Source organism: Mirounga leonina, unplaced genomic scaffold (assembly GCF_011800145.1).
Source record: "Mirounga leonina isolate KUSES-001 unplaced genomic scaffold, KU_Mleo_1.0 Mir_418, whole genome shotgun sequence".
In the NCBI taxonomy this organism is placed as follows: Eukaryota; Metazoa; Chordata; class Mammalia; order Carnivora; family Phocidae; genus Mirounga; species Mirounga leonina.
In genome coordinates, this window is record NW_023270739.1 from 1,993,370 (window position 1) to 2,006,755 (window position 13,386).

The 13,386-nt window shown below is 56.7% G+C and overlaps 1 protein-coding gene across 1 annotated transcript in view; it reads right to left on the reverse strand.

Annotated features, from left to right (window-relative positions):
• Window positions 1-12,748, reverse strand: part of PARVG (parvin gamma) — a 23,029-nt gene extending 10,281 nt beyond the window's left edge. The window contains exons 1-8 of the mRNA XM_034987331.1: window positions 12,508-12,748; window positions 11,318-11,412; window positions 9,249-9,313; window positions 7,338-7,440; window positions 6,232-6,372; window positions 5,179-5,294; window positions 3,712-3,767; window positions 1,380-1,402 (exon numbers count right to left, since the gene is read on the reverse strand). Of these exons, the coding sequence (XP_034843222.1) occupies window positions 1,380-1,402; window positions 3,712-3,767; window positions 5,179-5,294; window positions 6,232-6,372; window positions 7,338-7,440; window positions 9,249-9,313; window positions 11,318-11,396 (583 nt within the window). The 5' untranslated portion in view covers window positions 11,397-11,412; window positions 12,508-12,748. The remainder of the gene's footprint in view (window positions 1-1,379; window positions 1,403-3,711; window positions 3,768-5,178; window positions 5,295-6,231; window positions 6,373-7,337; window positions 7,441-9,248; window positions 9,314-11,317; window positions 11,413-12,507) is intronic.
• Window positions 12,749-13,386: the final 638 nt, after the last annotated feature.

The following is a 13,386-nucleotide window of genomic DNA, read 5'->3' on the forward strand; positions in this document are numbered from 1 at the left end:
TGGATGGATGGATAGATGGATAGAAGGGTGGGTGGGTGGATGGATGGATGAACAGCCAATCAGGCCAACCGGCTGCAGAATGAATGAATGAGGGATGCTGGGTGGCTCAGTCAGTTAAGCGTCTGCCTTCGGCTCAGGTCATGATCTCAGGGTCCTGGGATCGAGCCCCACATCGGGCTCCCTGCTCCGCGGGAAGCCTGCTTCTCCCTCTCCCTCTGCTGCTCCCCCTGCTTGTGCATGCTCTCATGCTCTCTCTGACAAATAAATAAAATTCTCATTGGCTATAGATGGTATAATGTCAGTATAAAAAAGAAAAAATACTGCACTGATTAAAACATATGGAACAAATAAAAATTTACATGTTCTGGGGGCGCCTGGGTGGCTCAGTCAGTTAAGCATCCGACTCTTGATTTTGGCTCAGGCCATGATCTCAGGGTCATGATCTCAGGGTTATGTGATCAAGCCCAACATTGGATTCTGCACTGAGTGGGGAGCCTGCTTAAGATTCTCTCTCCCGGGGCCCCTGGGTGGCTCAGTCATTAAGCGTCTGCCTTCGGCTCAGGTCATGATCCCAGGGTCCTGGCATTGAGCCCCGCATCAAGCTCCCTGCTCGGCGGGAAGCCTGCTTCGCCCTCTCCCACTCCCCCTGCTTGTGTTCCCTCTCTCGCTGTGTCTCTCTCTGTCAAATAAATAAATAAAATCTTAAAAAAAAAAAAAAAAGATTCTCTCTCCCTCTCCCTCCACCTCCTCCCACGCTCTCTTAAAAAAAAAAAAAAAGTCCACGAGTTCACATCAATACCAAAAAAACAGAAGAAAGAAAACTAAAATAAACAATCATAAAAAATGAAGGAAGGAAGGAATGGCTGGACCAGTCAATGGGTGAAGAGGTCTGTCACGAGAGCAGCGGCCACGTCCCAGACCAGCCACGATGAGGTACCCACGCTGTGCTAAGCACATTTGCAAATTCTTTCAACCCTCATCACCAGCCCAAGAGGTAGGTGCCGTCATTAATCCCATTTTACAGATGAGAAAGCTGAGGCACAGACAGGCTAAGGCACTTGCCCAGGTTTGCACAGCTGCCGAGAGGAAGCACTAGTGTTCGAACCCAGGCCATCTGGCTCCAGAGTCCACACGTGTGTAACAACCCACCGTCACCACTGGTGGGGATTATAAATCTCTCCCCCACACGAGCAGTACCAGGAGAGGAAATAGCCGGATCCATGGACGCACTGACAGACAGGAGGAGGGACAAATGGACCAGAAGAAGGCTCGAGGGCGCAAAGGGGGTGAGAATGCCCAGCAAGTCACCCCTCGTCATCACATCTGTGTCAACACACACCCAAGAGGAACAGATCCCCTTAAGGTACAATAGTACTCACTTGCAGGTTGGTCCTTGTCTGTGCTAAAGGGAAATTGCAGGGGGAGAAAGGCAAAGAAATGGTTAAAAAATATATATACCGTCCTCAGACCTCTAGTTTCTTCATATGACAAGACTTGGCACGTGCAGAGTTGACAACGAAGCTGGCGGCTCCTTCTTCCCCCGCAGCTTCATAAGCAGGCAGGGAGGGTCCTTGTGCAGAGCAAATGGCCAGAAAGAGGCCCGTTCCCTTCCCTGGAGGTTTCCGCACCGAGTTATGTCTGGGTTTTATCATTTCTGTGGTTGTCATTTTGGTCGGGGCGGGAGGCATTATATGTGCAACCAGACACACAAATTGTACGTTTATCACGGGTGCATTTTTACATATCCCCTGTGGGATCAGCACCCCAAAGAGATAGAGACCCTTCCTAGCACCCCCACATGCTCTCCCCACTGCCACCCCCATGACCCCCCAACCAGGATTACCACTGCTCTGATCCCTCCCACTGTGCATGTGTTTTGCCTGTTCCAGGAGTCCGTGTTGGTGAAATCACACAGCACACACTCTTCTGGGTCTGGCTTCTTTCACTCTGTGTTTCTTGTTTTGAATGGTTTTCCTTTGACTTTGTGTCAAATTTTCCACACCAGCCCCGCCCCTGAGAAGCAAGGGTCTGGGCCCAAAGCAGGCCAGGCGGTCCCAGGGGAGCCAGGTGCCCCCCCCCCCCCGCCCCCATGACCATGGCCCTCAGCAGGGGACTGGGCTGTGCAGGGCAGAGCGGGCAGCCTAAAGCAGAGACCCGGAGCTCATCAGCGTGAACCAGGGTGCCAGAGGGAGAGACGCCCCCGTGCTGCCCGAGACACTGGCTGGGAGCTGAGGGGAGCCATCACAGAGTTCCAAGTTCATAAAGGGGTGGAGAAGGATGATTGTAGGAGCCTAAGTGGGGCAGGAATGTGGTATCATGAACAGATGACACCTTCCCACTCAAGCTCCCCAGGCTCATTTCCAGACCCTGAAGCTTTGGCTCAGAGGAGGAGCCAGGTCAGGGTCACCGAGCAGCTGGGTGACTGCGAGGTCACTCAGCCTCACTGAGTCAGAGGGGAGCAAGGCTTCTTCCCGGGGTGCCCTGGGGAAGGTTAAATGGGCCTGCATGTGAACCGGATGCCCTGGCATGAGGGGCCAGCAAAAGTCGGCCTCCTCCTAATCTTTGCCCTGCTCAGCACACATGCTTGGGTCACAGTGGACACTGGTCATCCAACTTTCCATTGGTTTCACTACCTTCCACTCCCCACAGGAGCCATAGACTGGAGGGACCCCAGGGTTGGAGGGAGTCCAGGTGGGGGAAGGCCCCCAAGCACACATTACCTATAACCTTCACAACAGCCCACGAGGTAGGAATGGGTCTCCATTTTTCAGAGGAGCAGAGGCTCAGCACTGTGGGAGGTGACTTGTCCAAGGTCACACAGCTCATATACCACCGATGGGGAGCTAAGCCCAGGTGGGGCTGCATGCCAAGCCTGTGAGCTCAAGAGAACTGACTCCTTAAGCTGGGCTCTGTGAGGGTCAAACGGGTCACAGGAGCTATACAGCCCACCCTGCACATAGTGGGCCCTCAGCAAATGTTAGAGTAAAAAGGAGAACCTACAACCTCCTGCAAGAGGCCCACTCTCAGACCAGCCCAGAAAGACCTGGCCAGCACTGCCTGGGAGAGCCTTTCCCTCCAGGAGGGCAGACGGAAGAGCTCATTGGCTGAGCATCCTGCTTGCCCAGACAGACCGAAGGTAAACAGTAGGTGCTCAATAAATGTTGGTGGTATGAGGGAGTGTTTGGTGTGCTTGTCTCTGGGCACTGGGAGGCCAGCGGGGTTCTGTCATCCTGTTATAACATTTGTGCTCAACTGCAGCATCTCCCTGCCATGGATGATTCCCTCACCCATATCCAGCACTTGGGCACCAGGCAAAGGGGAACCAACATGGCATCGGGGTCCTCTGACCCCAGTTCTGGATTCCTCCTGGCCCACAATGGCTATGGTGTGATCTCAGGACTGGGAGCCACAGCCCCTTTTCTAACCCCAATTCTGCCTGTTTTGTTGGGTTGTGCAGAGGATGAAATGAGCTGGCAGGGGTTGGCATGCCTAACAGCCCATAAAGGGCCATGCCCTGTGAGGCCCAGCAAGATGGAAGGGCTCCCAGCAGGGCTGAGGGGTCAGCAAGGCCCTCTGGGGGCTAAGAGGAAGCTAGGGAGGTGTGAGGGCCCCTCCCACAAAGGGCAGATCGGACCCCGGCCCCAGGCCCCACGGCCCATTCTCAAAAAAACATAACCTGGCCTCTGCTATAGGTCCTGGTTCTTCCCTCACCTGCACTGAGTGAGTTGTTCCACTGATTTCTCTGACTTCAGACCATTTTTGGTGCTCTAAGAAAGAAAAAAGGGGAAGAAATTGAGTAATCCCAGAAAACTCAGGGACCCATGCCAGCCATTAAAAGACTGTAGTTGCCAGAGCAGCCCCAAGGAACCCAGCTCACTCTACCTCATCCCCTCCTCAGAGGTGGTTCCTAGACAGCTCTCATCACTGTGGCCTGACTCAATGTTTTTCTTTCTCATGAGCCTTGAGCCCCATGAGGATGAGAACAATGTCTGTCTTGTTCCCCAGGTATCCCCAGAGTCTCACCCAGTGCCTGGCTCATAGGGAGTCAATGAACATGAGTTGATCTGAATAATGAATGAATGATGACCAGATGGATGGGTGGATGGACAGACGGATGGATGGATGGATGGACGGATGGATGGACAGATAGGATCGATGGATGAGTGGAGATGGATGGATGAATGGATGGTAGATGGATGGGTAAACAGATGAGTGGATGGATGGATGGAGGATGGATGAGTGGATGGATGGATGGATGATGGATGGATGAGTGGATGGATGGATGATGGATGGATAGATGGTGGATGGATAGATGGATGGATGGATGGTGGATGGGTGGGTGGATGGATGGATGGATAGATGGGTAGAAGGGTGGATAGAGGGGTGGGTGGACAGGTGGGTGGATGGATTGATGAATGAGTGAATGAATAAGTGAAGGAGTGAAGGAATAAAGTCACCTCTGATTTACATAAGAACTATAAACAAAGTCACGACACTACTTAGTAGAGTATTTCAATCAATGGTTTTGAAAAAAGTAAGGATGATTTCACCTGAGTGAAAGGTAAGCTCGAAGACAGGAAGTCCCAATGCTCACCAGGTACTGGGAGGTTGGGAGAAGGAGTAATGGAGAGCAGGAGTAGGTGGGGGCCCATTTGTGGTGCTCAAACTCTCCCTGAGGGAGAAGCCGTGGGTTCCAGGGACATGAACTTCAGCACAGTTGTGAGTGTGCTAGAGCAAGGGTGGAGGTGGAGGTGCAGGTGGAGAAACCTGAGAAAGCTCCCTTGTATAGTCACAGCCCTCCATAGCAACCAAGGAACAACACTGCAGTGCTATGGGCCAAGGCTGTGAAGGCTCCCAAAAGGCCATGAACAGATGACCACTTATGGCCCACGTGACATGGTTGCCATCAGCCAGGACCTTCCTAACACCACCCCCACCAGCAGATGCTATCTACTGAGGTAAGTGGGACTGGCCAGCCTGCAGACCTACTTATGGCCCCCCTGGACTCTCAACACCTCCCACCCACAGCTCCAGCCCAGCACCCACGGCTGTCCTGGAGGAATGTGATCTATCTCAAGGGAGGGTCAGTCCCCTCCCATGCAGCACCCCCAATCCAGGGTATGGTGATATGGTCAGCTCAGCCTACACACAGGGGTCCCCTGAGGCCCAGCCTTGTACCTCCATGGTGATCACCTCCACCTGGACGTTGGTCGGAAGGGGCAGATCGGGCTGGAAGTGGTTGGCCAGGGCCACGAGCAGATGCAAGGTGGCCAGCAGGTCCTTGCTGAAGATGGCTGGGGGGGCACAGGTCAGAGCTGAGGGGCTGCCCAACCCTGGGACCACATGGAGGTCTCTTTGTGGTCACAACCACCCTCTGAAGACCAAGGGGCTCTGCGTCAGCCTTCTGGAAGGCAGAGTTCTGGAGACACTCATTCTGAACCCAAAACAGTCACCCTTTGCTCTTGCCACCCCGCTCTGCAAATGCAGCACAAGGCACCGTGTGGACGGGGCTTCAGACACAGAGGCAGTCCCTGCTGACAGTTGTGTGCAACCCGATGCCCTACAGCGGGGTCCTGCCGGGAGAAACTGCTGGATTCAGATGAGTGTGACTTAACTCAGGGCCAGTATCATACATATCGGGCATTGAAAGCGAGTCTTTAAACCAAGTGGCAAAGGCAGTGGCATGAGACCCAACCAAAGCTGGGCTTGAAAACGGCTCCATCATCACCCCCAGCCCTGGAGAAGGTACAGAACCCCTTTCTGCCTCAGTGCTCTCATCTGGAAAATGGGAGGGATGTGGGGTTCCGAATGGTGGGAAGGTCATACTGAACTGCTAATGGGCTGGGGTCGGGGTCTGGGTGCTGTGCTCATGCTCGTTTCTCACAAGCCTGCCCTGCAGGTATAACTTAAACCAATTAATGAAAGAGGACTGGTAGCACCCATCTGACAAGGCAAGTGGGGGCTCGCGGTGCTTGGGATTCAAACAGGGGCTGCATGGTTGACCGAGTTTATGCCGCCCACACCGCGGCGGTCCGGAAGTGCGTAGGGCTGTTTGCTCCCAACAGGTGCACGACTTTGCCCAGGAGGCCGTGCTTCTTCCAAGCCCCCGGGGTGTCCCCATACCAAAGGCAGGTGAGCACAGCTGCCGGGTGAACAGAGGCCACTGGTGCAAAGGGACCCAGGCGCCCCCCGCCCTCCCCTAGACCCTGCCCCAGCCGAGGCCCCACTTACTTCCCACGCTCCACTTGAGCTGCTGCTCCTCCACCTGCAGACTGTGGTTGATGGCCTCCAGGACCACCTCGAGCTTGCGCCTTTGGCTCGGGGCAGTGAGAGCCATCTCCTCCACTTCCAGCTTGAGCCCGGTCAGAATCTCTAAGGGCAGGAGAGAGTGGGAGAGCCAGGGAAGGAGTGGGGGGAGAGGTGGAGGGAAGCAGAAGAGGGAGGAGGGGGAGGGAGGGGGGAGTACAGTGGGAGGGGGAAGGGGGGAGGGCACTGGGGGACCTCCCCTTCCATAAGCTGTGTGACCTGAGCAAGCCCACGCCCTCTGAGCTGCCCTCCACTGGCCCCCTCACCTTGACCACCCCGTGCCTGCTCCCTTAGCCCTCTGCATAGCTCTGTGCACCTCCGTTCTGCAAGGCTGTGTGGCCTAGACTCCTAGGCTCAGATCCTGACTCCCCCGCCTTCTTCACTCTGAGACCTTGGACAAGTGACTAGGCCTCTCAGTTTCCTCATCTATAAAATGGGGATACTAACAGGATAGAGTTTTTCTGAGGATTAACACACCTGCTCCATGGCAGGTGCTGGGTAAGGGGCTGGTAGGATCATTCGGTCACCAACTACAAAGGGCTCCCAGGCCGGCTGAGGACCGGAATCGGGACCACTCCAGGCCTCTGGGACCTCACAGCTTTGTGCAGAAGGCAGATGTGTAGACCAAACCTGACATCTCAACAGCAAGGGGGAGGGTACCTGGGGGCAGGGTAGGGGACCTGCCTGGGGCCAGGAGGCAGCTCTGAGAGTAAAGGCGACCTGGGGAGCACTAGGCGTTTCTAGATTGAGACAGCCCCCCCCCCCCCCGGGGCAGGAGCCCAGCCCACCTCTACCCGCCTGGGTCGTCTCACTGCTGGCCTGTCTTCTCCAGCAGCCGGGGGCAGCCCGAGGCCGGGGACCTGGGTTCTTTGTTATCCACCGCAGCCTATAAACAGCAGGTGCTCCATACATGACACTCAGCAGGGGGCAGGAGGGTGAAGCTGAGTGAGAAGCCCACCCTTGGGGGCCTGGAGGGGCCGGGCTGGGGGGCTGGGGCCCAGACCCGTGCAGCCCTGGGAGCTGCTACTTACGGAAAAGGTGGTGCAGGATGAGCCCATCAAATATGTCCTCCTCCAGGCTGCGGACCACAATGTGCTCAGGGAGGAGCTTGGCATTGATCCACTCCATTAGCACCTGCAGATCCCAAGAGGATGGCTGACCCGGGACCACTCCTCACCTGGTCCTCCACCTGGCTCTGTTCTGACCTCAGCCTGGAATGCCCTCCTCCCACCTGCCAACTCCTACCCATCCTTCAAGGCCAGGTCAAATGTCACCTCCTCTGGGAAGCCCTCCCTCCTCTCCCAGGCTGAGTTAGGGGCCCGCTCTGGGCTCCCAGGGGCCAGGGCATGGTGGGGCTGTCTTTTGTCCTGTGCAAGGTGTCAGTGCTGGGAAGCTACTGTAACTGGTCCCTGTAAGTGGGGACGTGGCTGTGGGACTGGATAACTGGGAAGAGCACTGAAGGCCCTTGATAGGAAGAGCCTAAATTGCCTCGAAGAGGCTGTTGGTAGAAATCTGGACATGAAGCAGGCACCTCTGGTAAGAGCTCAGAAGGAGAGGAAGGACACGATACTGGGAACACAGAGGAGGCCCTGTGACAAGGAGGCAGAGATTGGAGTGGCGCGTCTACACACCAAGGGACACCAAGGGTTGTCAGAGACCTCTGATGGCGGGAGAAAGGCCTGGGATGGGATCCCCCTCAGAACCTCCGGGAGGAACCCACCTGCCCACACCTTGACTTAGGACTTCCAGCCTCCAGGCTGGGAGACCATCAACTCCCCTTGTTTTAAGCCATGTGGTTCATGGTACTTGGTGGTGGCAACCCCAGGACACCAGCACAGGGGCTGTGGGTGTCCCACCCTATCCCCCAGACTTTCAGCTGTGGGGCACCCCCTCTGCAGCTCTGCCCGGGCACCCCAACCTGGCTGGGCTCAACAGGCCAGAAGGGCAGGAAGCAGAGCCCTGAGCCTTTAAGGGAGCAGCGCCAGCTACTCCAGAGCTGGTGAGGAAACCCCCAAGCTCCTCCACCTCCGCCCCTGCTCCCAGAGGGGCCCAGCAGGCTTCAGCTTCCACCAGCGGCACCTGCCCTGGGGCCCCTTCCCTCCCCATCTCCCTTCCCTACTTGATTTCCTTGTCTCCTCTATTACCTGCCGACTCACTACTTACACCCAAACCCTTATCTCAGGATCAGCTCTTGGAGGAGCCCAAACTAAGACATGTCAGCGCCCCATCAGGTTTTCCAGGAGGGACCGAGCTGGCTGTGCCCTGCATCCCAGTGCCTGATGGTGGGAGAGGTGGGATGGAGGGAGCGAGGGAACAGGAGGCAGAAAGGAAGGGATGGGAAATGGCCACAGTCTGGGGGTGGAAGGTGGTACAGGCCAGGAGGCCTCCCTGGAGGAGGCAACAGAAAGGCCATGTGGAGACTGGAGAAGTAGGGCAGAGGAAAACGGAGGCCTGAGCCTGCCTGTGCTCAGCTGGTCCAGGAGCCACAGCGGCAGACTCAGAGCCATGGAGAAACTGGGTGACCTGGGTGAACCACGCCCATTCCTGCCCATTTTGCCAGTTCTCCATTGCCTCCGACAGGTGAAAGGGCACACGGTTTGGGGCCTGGGTCAAACTCCAGTTCTGGTCAGCCATTGGCCAGCCTTGTGTCCCCCACCAGTCAGGTCACCCCTCTGGGCCTCACTATTCCCTCCATGGGATGCAAAACAGCAGATGCCTCTTGACCGTCGTGAGGCTTGCTGGGATCATCTATGTAAAGGCACACAGTTGGTGCTCAATAAATGTTCTTTCATGTAGTCATTCAACAGGTCTGCCAGGGACCTGCAGGGTCACCACCCGCTGGCCTGAGGTTGGGGGGCGCAGGTGGCCTGCTGTCCCCACCCCAAGAAGATGAAAAGACCCCCTCCAGAGAAATCAGGAGAGACCACAGAAAGCTGCCGTACCTTTTGCAGTTCTTCAAATTTGGGATCCTGCCGGGAAGTGGGGGGCAGGTATTTCTTTTTTTCTCCTGGAAGCAGAGGTGAGCATGACACATGTGTGCGGACACTGCAGGGAGCTGGGCAGCTCTCTCCCTGCAGGTCACCTGTATGCAGGTACCTTGACACGAGGGATATTTAGTCCTGTGCTTCACACATACACACACACACATACACACACACACACACCCTGAGCAGCAAACGTCTAAAGTGACTCGGATTTCCCAGACACACCTCGTCCTCCACGCCTCTTTCTTTGCCATGCTGTTCCCACCACACCCTAAACGCCTTTCCCTCTCATTTCCCTCATGAGCACTAGCTCATCCTCAGGTACAACAATATTTATATTTTGGGGACATACCCAGCCTGAAAAACTATTTCTTGTCTGAAATTCAAATTTAACTCGGCCTCCTGTGTTTTATCTGGCAAATCTACCCACTTAAGAAGATGCAGGGTTCACGCAAGCCCAGGGGCTGGGCACCAAGGGCCCGAGGCGGAGTCTTCCTGCATCTGTCCGGCTCCCTGGTGTGGGCAGGACCCAGAGGCCACCCCGGCTGACTCTCTGAGCCCCAGGATCCTGGTCAGCAGCTTCCTGACATTCTAGACTCACAGAACCCACACTTGTCAAGGCTGAGAGGGAACTGCAAGATCATCTAGTCTCAATGAACATGGGGGAAACTGAGTCACCTTGTGGGGACTGCCTTGCCCAAATTCACAAAATGCAATGCCTCTGTCTTCATATGACGCAGCTGGGGACTTTTCCTAGACGTTCTGAAAACCTTCAAGTACTACCCAGCCCCATATCTCCCGACAAGAAGGAGGGCTCTCTAACCCGCTGGGTACCAGCCGGCTCTGGACCAACGCTTGGGGAGTTGGTGGGTGAACGGCTCCGGTGGTACCCCACCCTCACCCCACCCCTTCTCAGAGCAGGCTTCCTGCCGTTCTCAATCATCACACGTTCCAGCTCTGCCTGCCAGTACTTCAAATAGTTCTAAATCAACCGTAAAACACAAAATAAATATTTTTTCAAATAATTAAGCCCTACCGCTAACAGCAGTTTTGCTCATGACACTTTCCAGCCTCAAACCCTCTATAAACAGAGAGCCCCGGGACGACAAAGGAAGTCAGCCTCGTGACGCTGGGCCACCCCTGCACCCGGCCCCCTCCCACCGCCCGGCCGCCAGGGTCTCGCTCACCACCCCCGGGGGTCTCTCGGCCACAGCGCCTATCTCGAAAGGCTGTCTTCACAGCATCTCGATCAAGTTGCATTCTGCTCTTTCACTTCACTTATCTAACCCTTTCTCTCCATCATCACACTTAGGTTTGAAAGGTGACATAAATTCCAGTGAGTTCGCTTAAAGCCTCTGCTGAGCAGGACCTTTGGGTTGCTCCCTATTTTCTTCTTTTCTGTAACAGGGTGAGGATGGCCTGGGGCACCTGCATTGTCCTTTCCGACTGTCTCCTGGGAGGGAGGTTTCAGGGGCAGCGGCCACAAGCTCCCCAAGCTCAGAAAACAGACTTGCGGAATTCCCCCGTCCTACGGCCACCCCCCTTTGCAAAGGGACCCAGGCGTGTGAAGGAAGCAGATCGACAGGCCCCCATTCCGCGAGGCGTCAGATGTCTGCTGTCCGCCACAGTAAAGGAGTCACAGGCTACCTGCTACATTCCTCTCTGGGCCTCAGTTTCCTCGTGTACACCAAGGAGGCGGGAACATCTACCCTCAGAGCAGTAAATGAGATGCTGCTACTACTAAATAAACAGCAGCAGTTGGAATTTCCTCTTAACATCACCATTAACCTGGAGATGTGCGGTCACGAGGGGAATGGGGATGCCTGCCGAAGATTCTGGAAGCGGGGGCAGGCGGCTGTCAAGGGTGAAGCAGAAGGCATCGGCAGGGGCCGAACAGAACTGGGTGCCGGATGACAACTTGGAAAGCAAGGCAGCGCCCAGACCCGCCTGTTGGGTTCCTGCCATGCAGACCCTCACCTCCCCCGCCTCGCCCGCCCCCCCCAGCACAGCCCCACTTGGACAGGCACCTTGTGGGAGTTCCTCCTCTGTCGGCGGGCCCGTCACCTTAGGGAGCTGCAGCAGGTTGTATAAGGACTCTGACTCCATTTCTCCCTTGCTGGCCCTGGGGGTGCAGGGGATAGAAGGCTTATCATCCTCGGCCTCTCTGTGGTTTGGGGGGGGGTCTCATTGCTCATGCCAGCATGGGAGGGGTCAACATTTACAGAGTGTGTACAGCCCCCTCCACGGGTTCATTATGGGCAGGGGGTCGGGCTCACCACCCGCGGGACCGGGCACATTCAGAAGCCAGCCCTGGCCTCCTTCCTGTTCCGCTGGGCTCACTTCCTCTCCTGCTCAGCCACCCTCTTCAGCCCCTGCGTCTTCCCCCAGCGTTTCTGGTCCCAAACAGACATTGGGGCTGGGGTGTCATGCATCAGAATGGTGGCCATCTCCAGCCCCCAGGGAGGCCCCCAAAGATGGGGGCATTCACAGGGGCTGCAGCCTCCCCATCGCCCTAGCAGCCAGCCCTGGCAGCTCCATCCTGCCCTGAGGCGAGGATCCAACCCTACCCCCTGGATAGGCCTCCAAGCTCCTTTTGGACAGGATTCGGTTCAAAGGACACGGCCACAGAAAAGGAAAGAGCCCTGCCTGGGGGTTAGGTGGCCCAGGTTCCAGGCTGGCTCCTCCTCATTCTCCTTGTGTGACATTGGACAAATCCCCTCCCTTTCTGGTCCCAAAGATCTTTACAGACAGGGCCGGACTCCGAGCTCACCGAAGGCACTGGAGTGGACAGAGCTGGAACGGCCTCAAGCCGTCGGCCGCCCCGGGCAGCCCCTCCCTGCCCCGGGCCTGTTTCTTCATCTGAAACCGGGTGGCCTCTCTTCCCCGCACGCTGAATGAAGCTCAGGGGAGGTTGGAGGGGGAAAGGGAGGCTGCCCGCTTGGCCACGCAATGGGATGGTGCCCGTCTGCCTGTCCGGCCCCAGGAGGGAGGAATGGCCGCTTCCAAGCCTGGGGGGCCGGAGGGGCAGAGGGGCTCCGGGCTTCGCCTGGCCCGACTCCCTCCCCGTGCGGCCTCAGCTGAGGCTGTGTCCTCTGGGGTCCATTTCCACAAGCCCCCGGGAGCCCTCCCTCGCTGAGCTCTGACTCCCGAGCTTTAGAGAGAGGCAGAAAGCCCCGAGCCGAGGGCTCCCGTGAGCTAAGATGCCAGGAGGACTCACCTGGCTGCCTCCTTCACACCAGGGAATGAAGCTGTAGCTCGTGATCACTGGCTTCCAAATAAAAGTTAAGTTCCTAGCCGTGGGGGGCTGGAGGGGCCACGCTGCTCACTTCCTCCAGGCCTGTGGCTTCCGCAGGGCCTGCTCGGAGGCATCTGCACGCAGCTTCCTCCTCACTGGGCCGCTGAGCCTGCTGCCTCCACAGCCCCACCGGAAAGCTCTGTCCCTGGAGCCCCAACCACCCAGCCACACCTCCTGGCCCTCAGATGCCTCGCAGGCAACTCGGATCTGCGATTTCTTCCGTCTCTCCCTCTCCCCTCCCCACCACGCAGCCCAAGCCAGTCCCTCCCGGCCTCACCATCTCCGAGTGGCCAGCACCAGCCAGCCAGCCGCCGAGGCCAGAGACCCCCACAACCCCGCCCCTAGCTAACTTCGAGCCGTGCCTCAGGCCATCCCTCCACCCCCACGCCCCCAACCAGCCAGCCCCTCTTCCCCTCTTCCTCTGGCCTGGACCACATAGGAGCCTCCTTGCTCGAGCCCCACAGCCAGTCTCTCACACCCCAACCCCTGCCTGGATGCTCACGTCCCAGACCCCTCAAAACCCACCAATGGCATCCCATCGTTCTTAAAATCTACTCTGCACAGCCCAGCGTATGTCCTGATGGACCTGCTGGTTAGATCTCCATCCCCATCTCCAAACCTCCCAGCCATGTTGACCAATTTTCTGCTTCCTGAACACACTACATGCCTTATTATTTCCTCTGCCTAGAAGCCCCTGCCCCAGCTTTTAAAGGGGCTAAGTCCTCATCCTTATCATCAGCTTAAACGCCTCCTCCTTCAGGAAGCCTTCCCTAACTGCATCATCTAAAAGAAGTCGTCTGT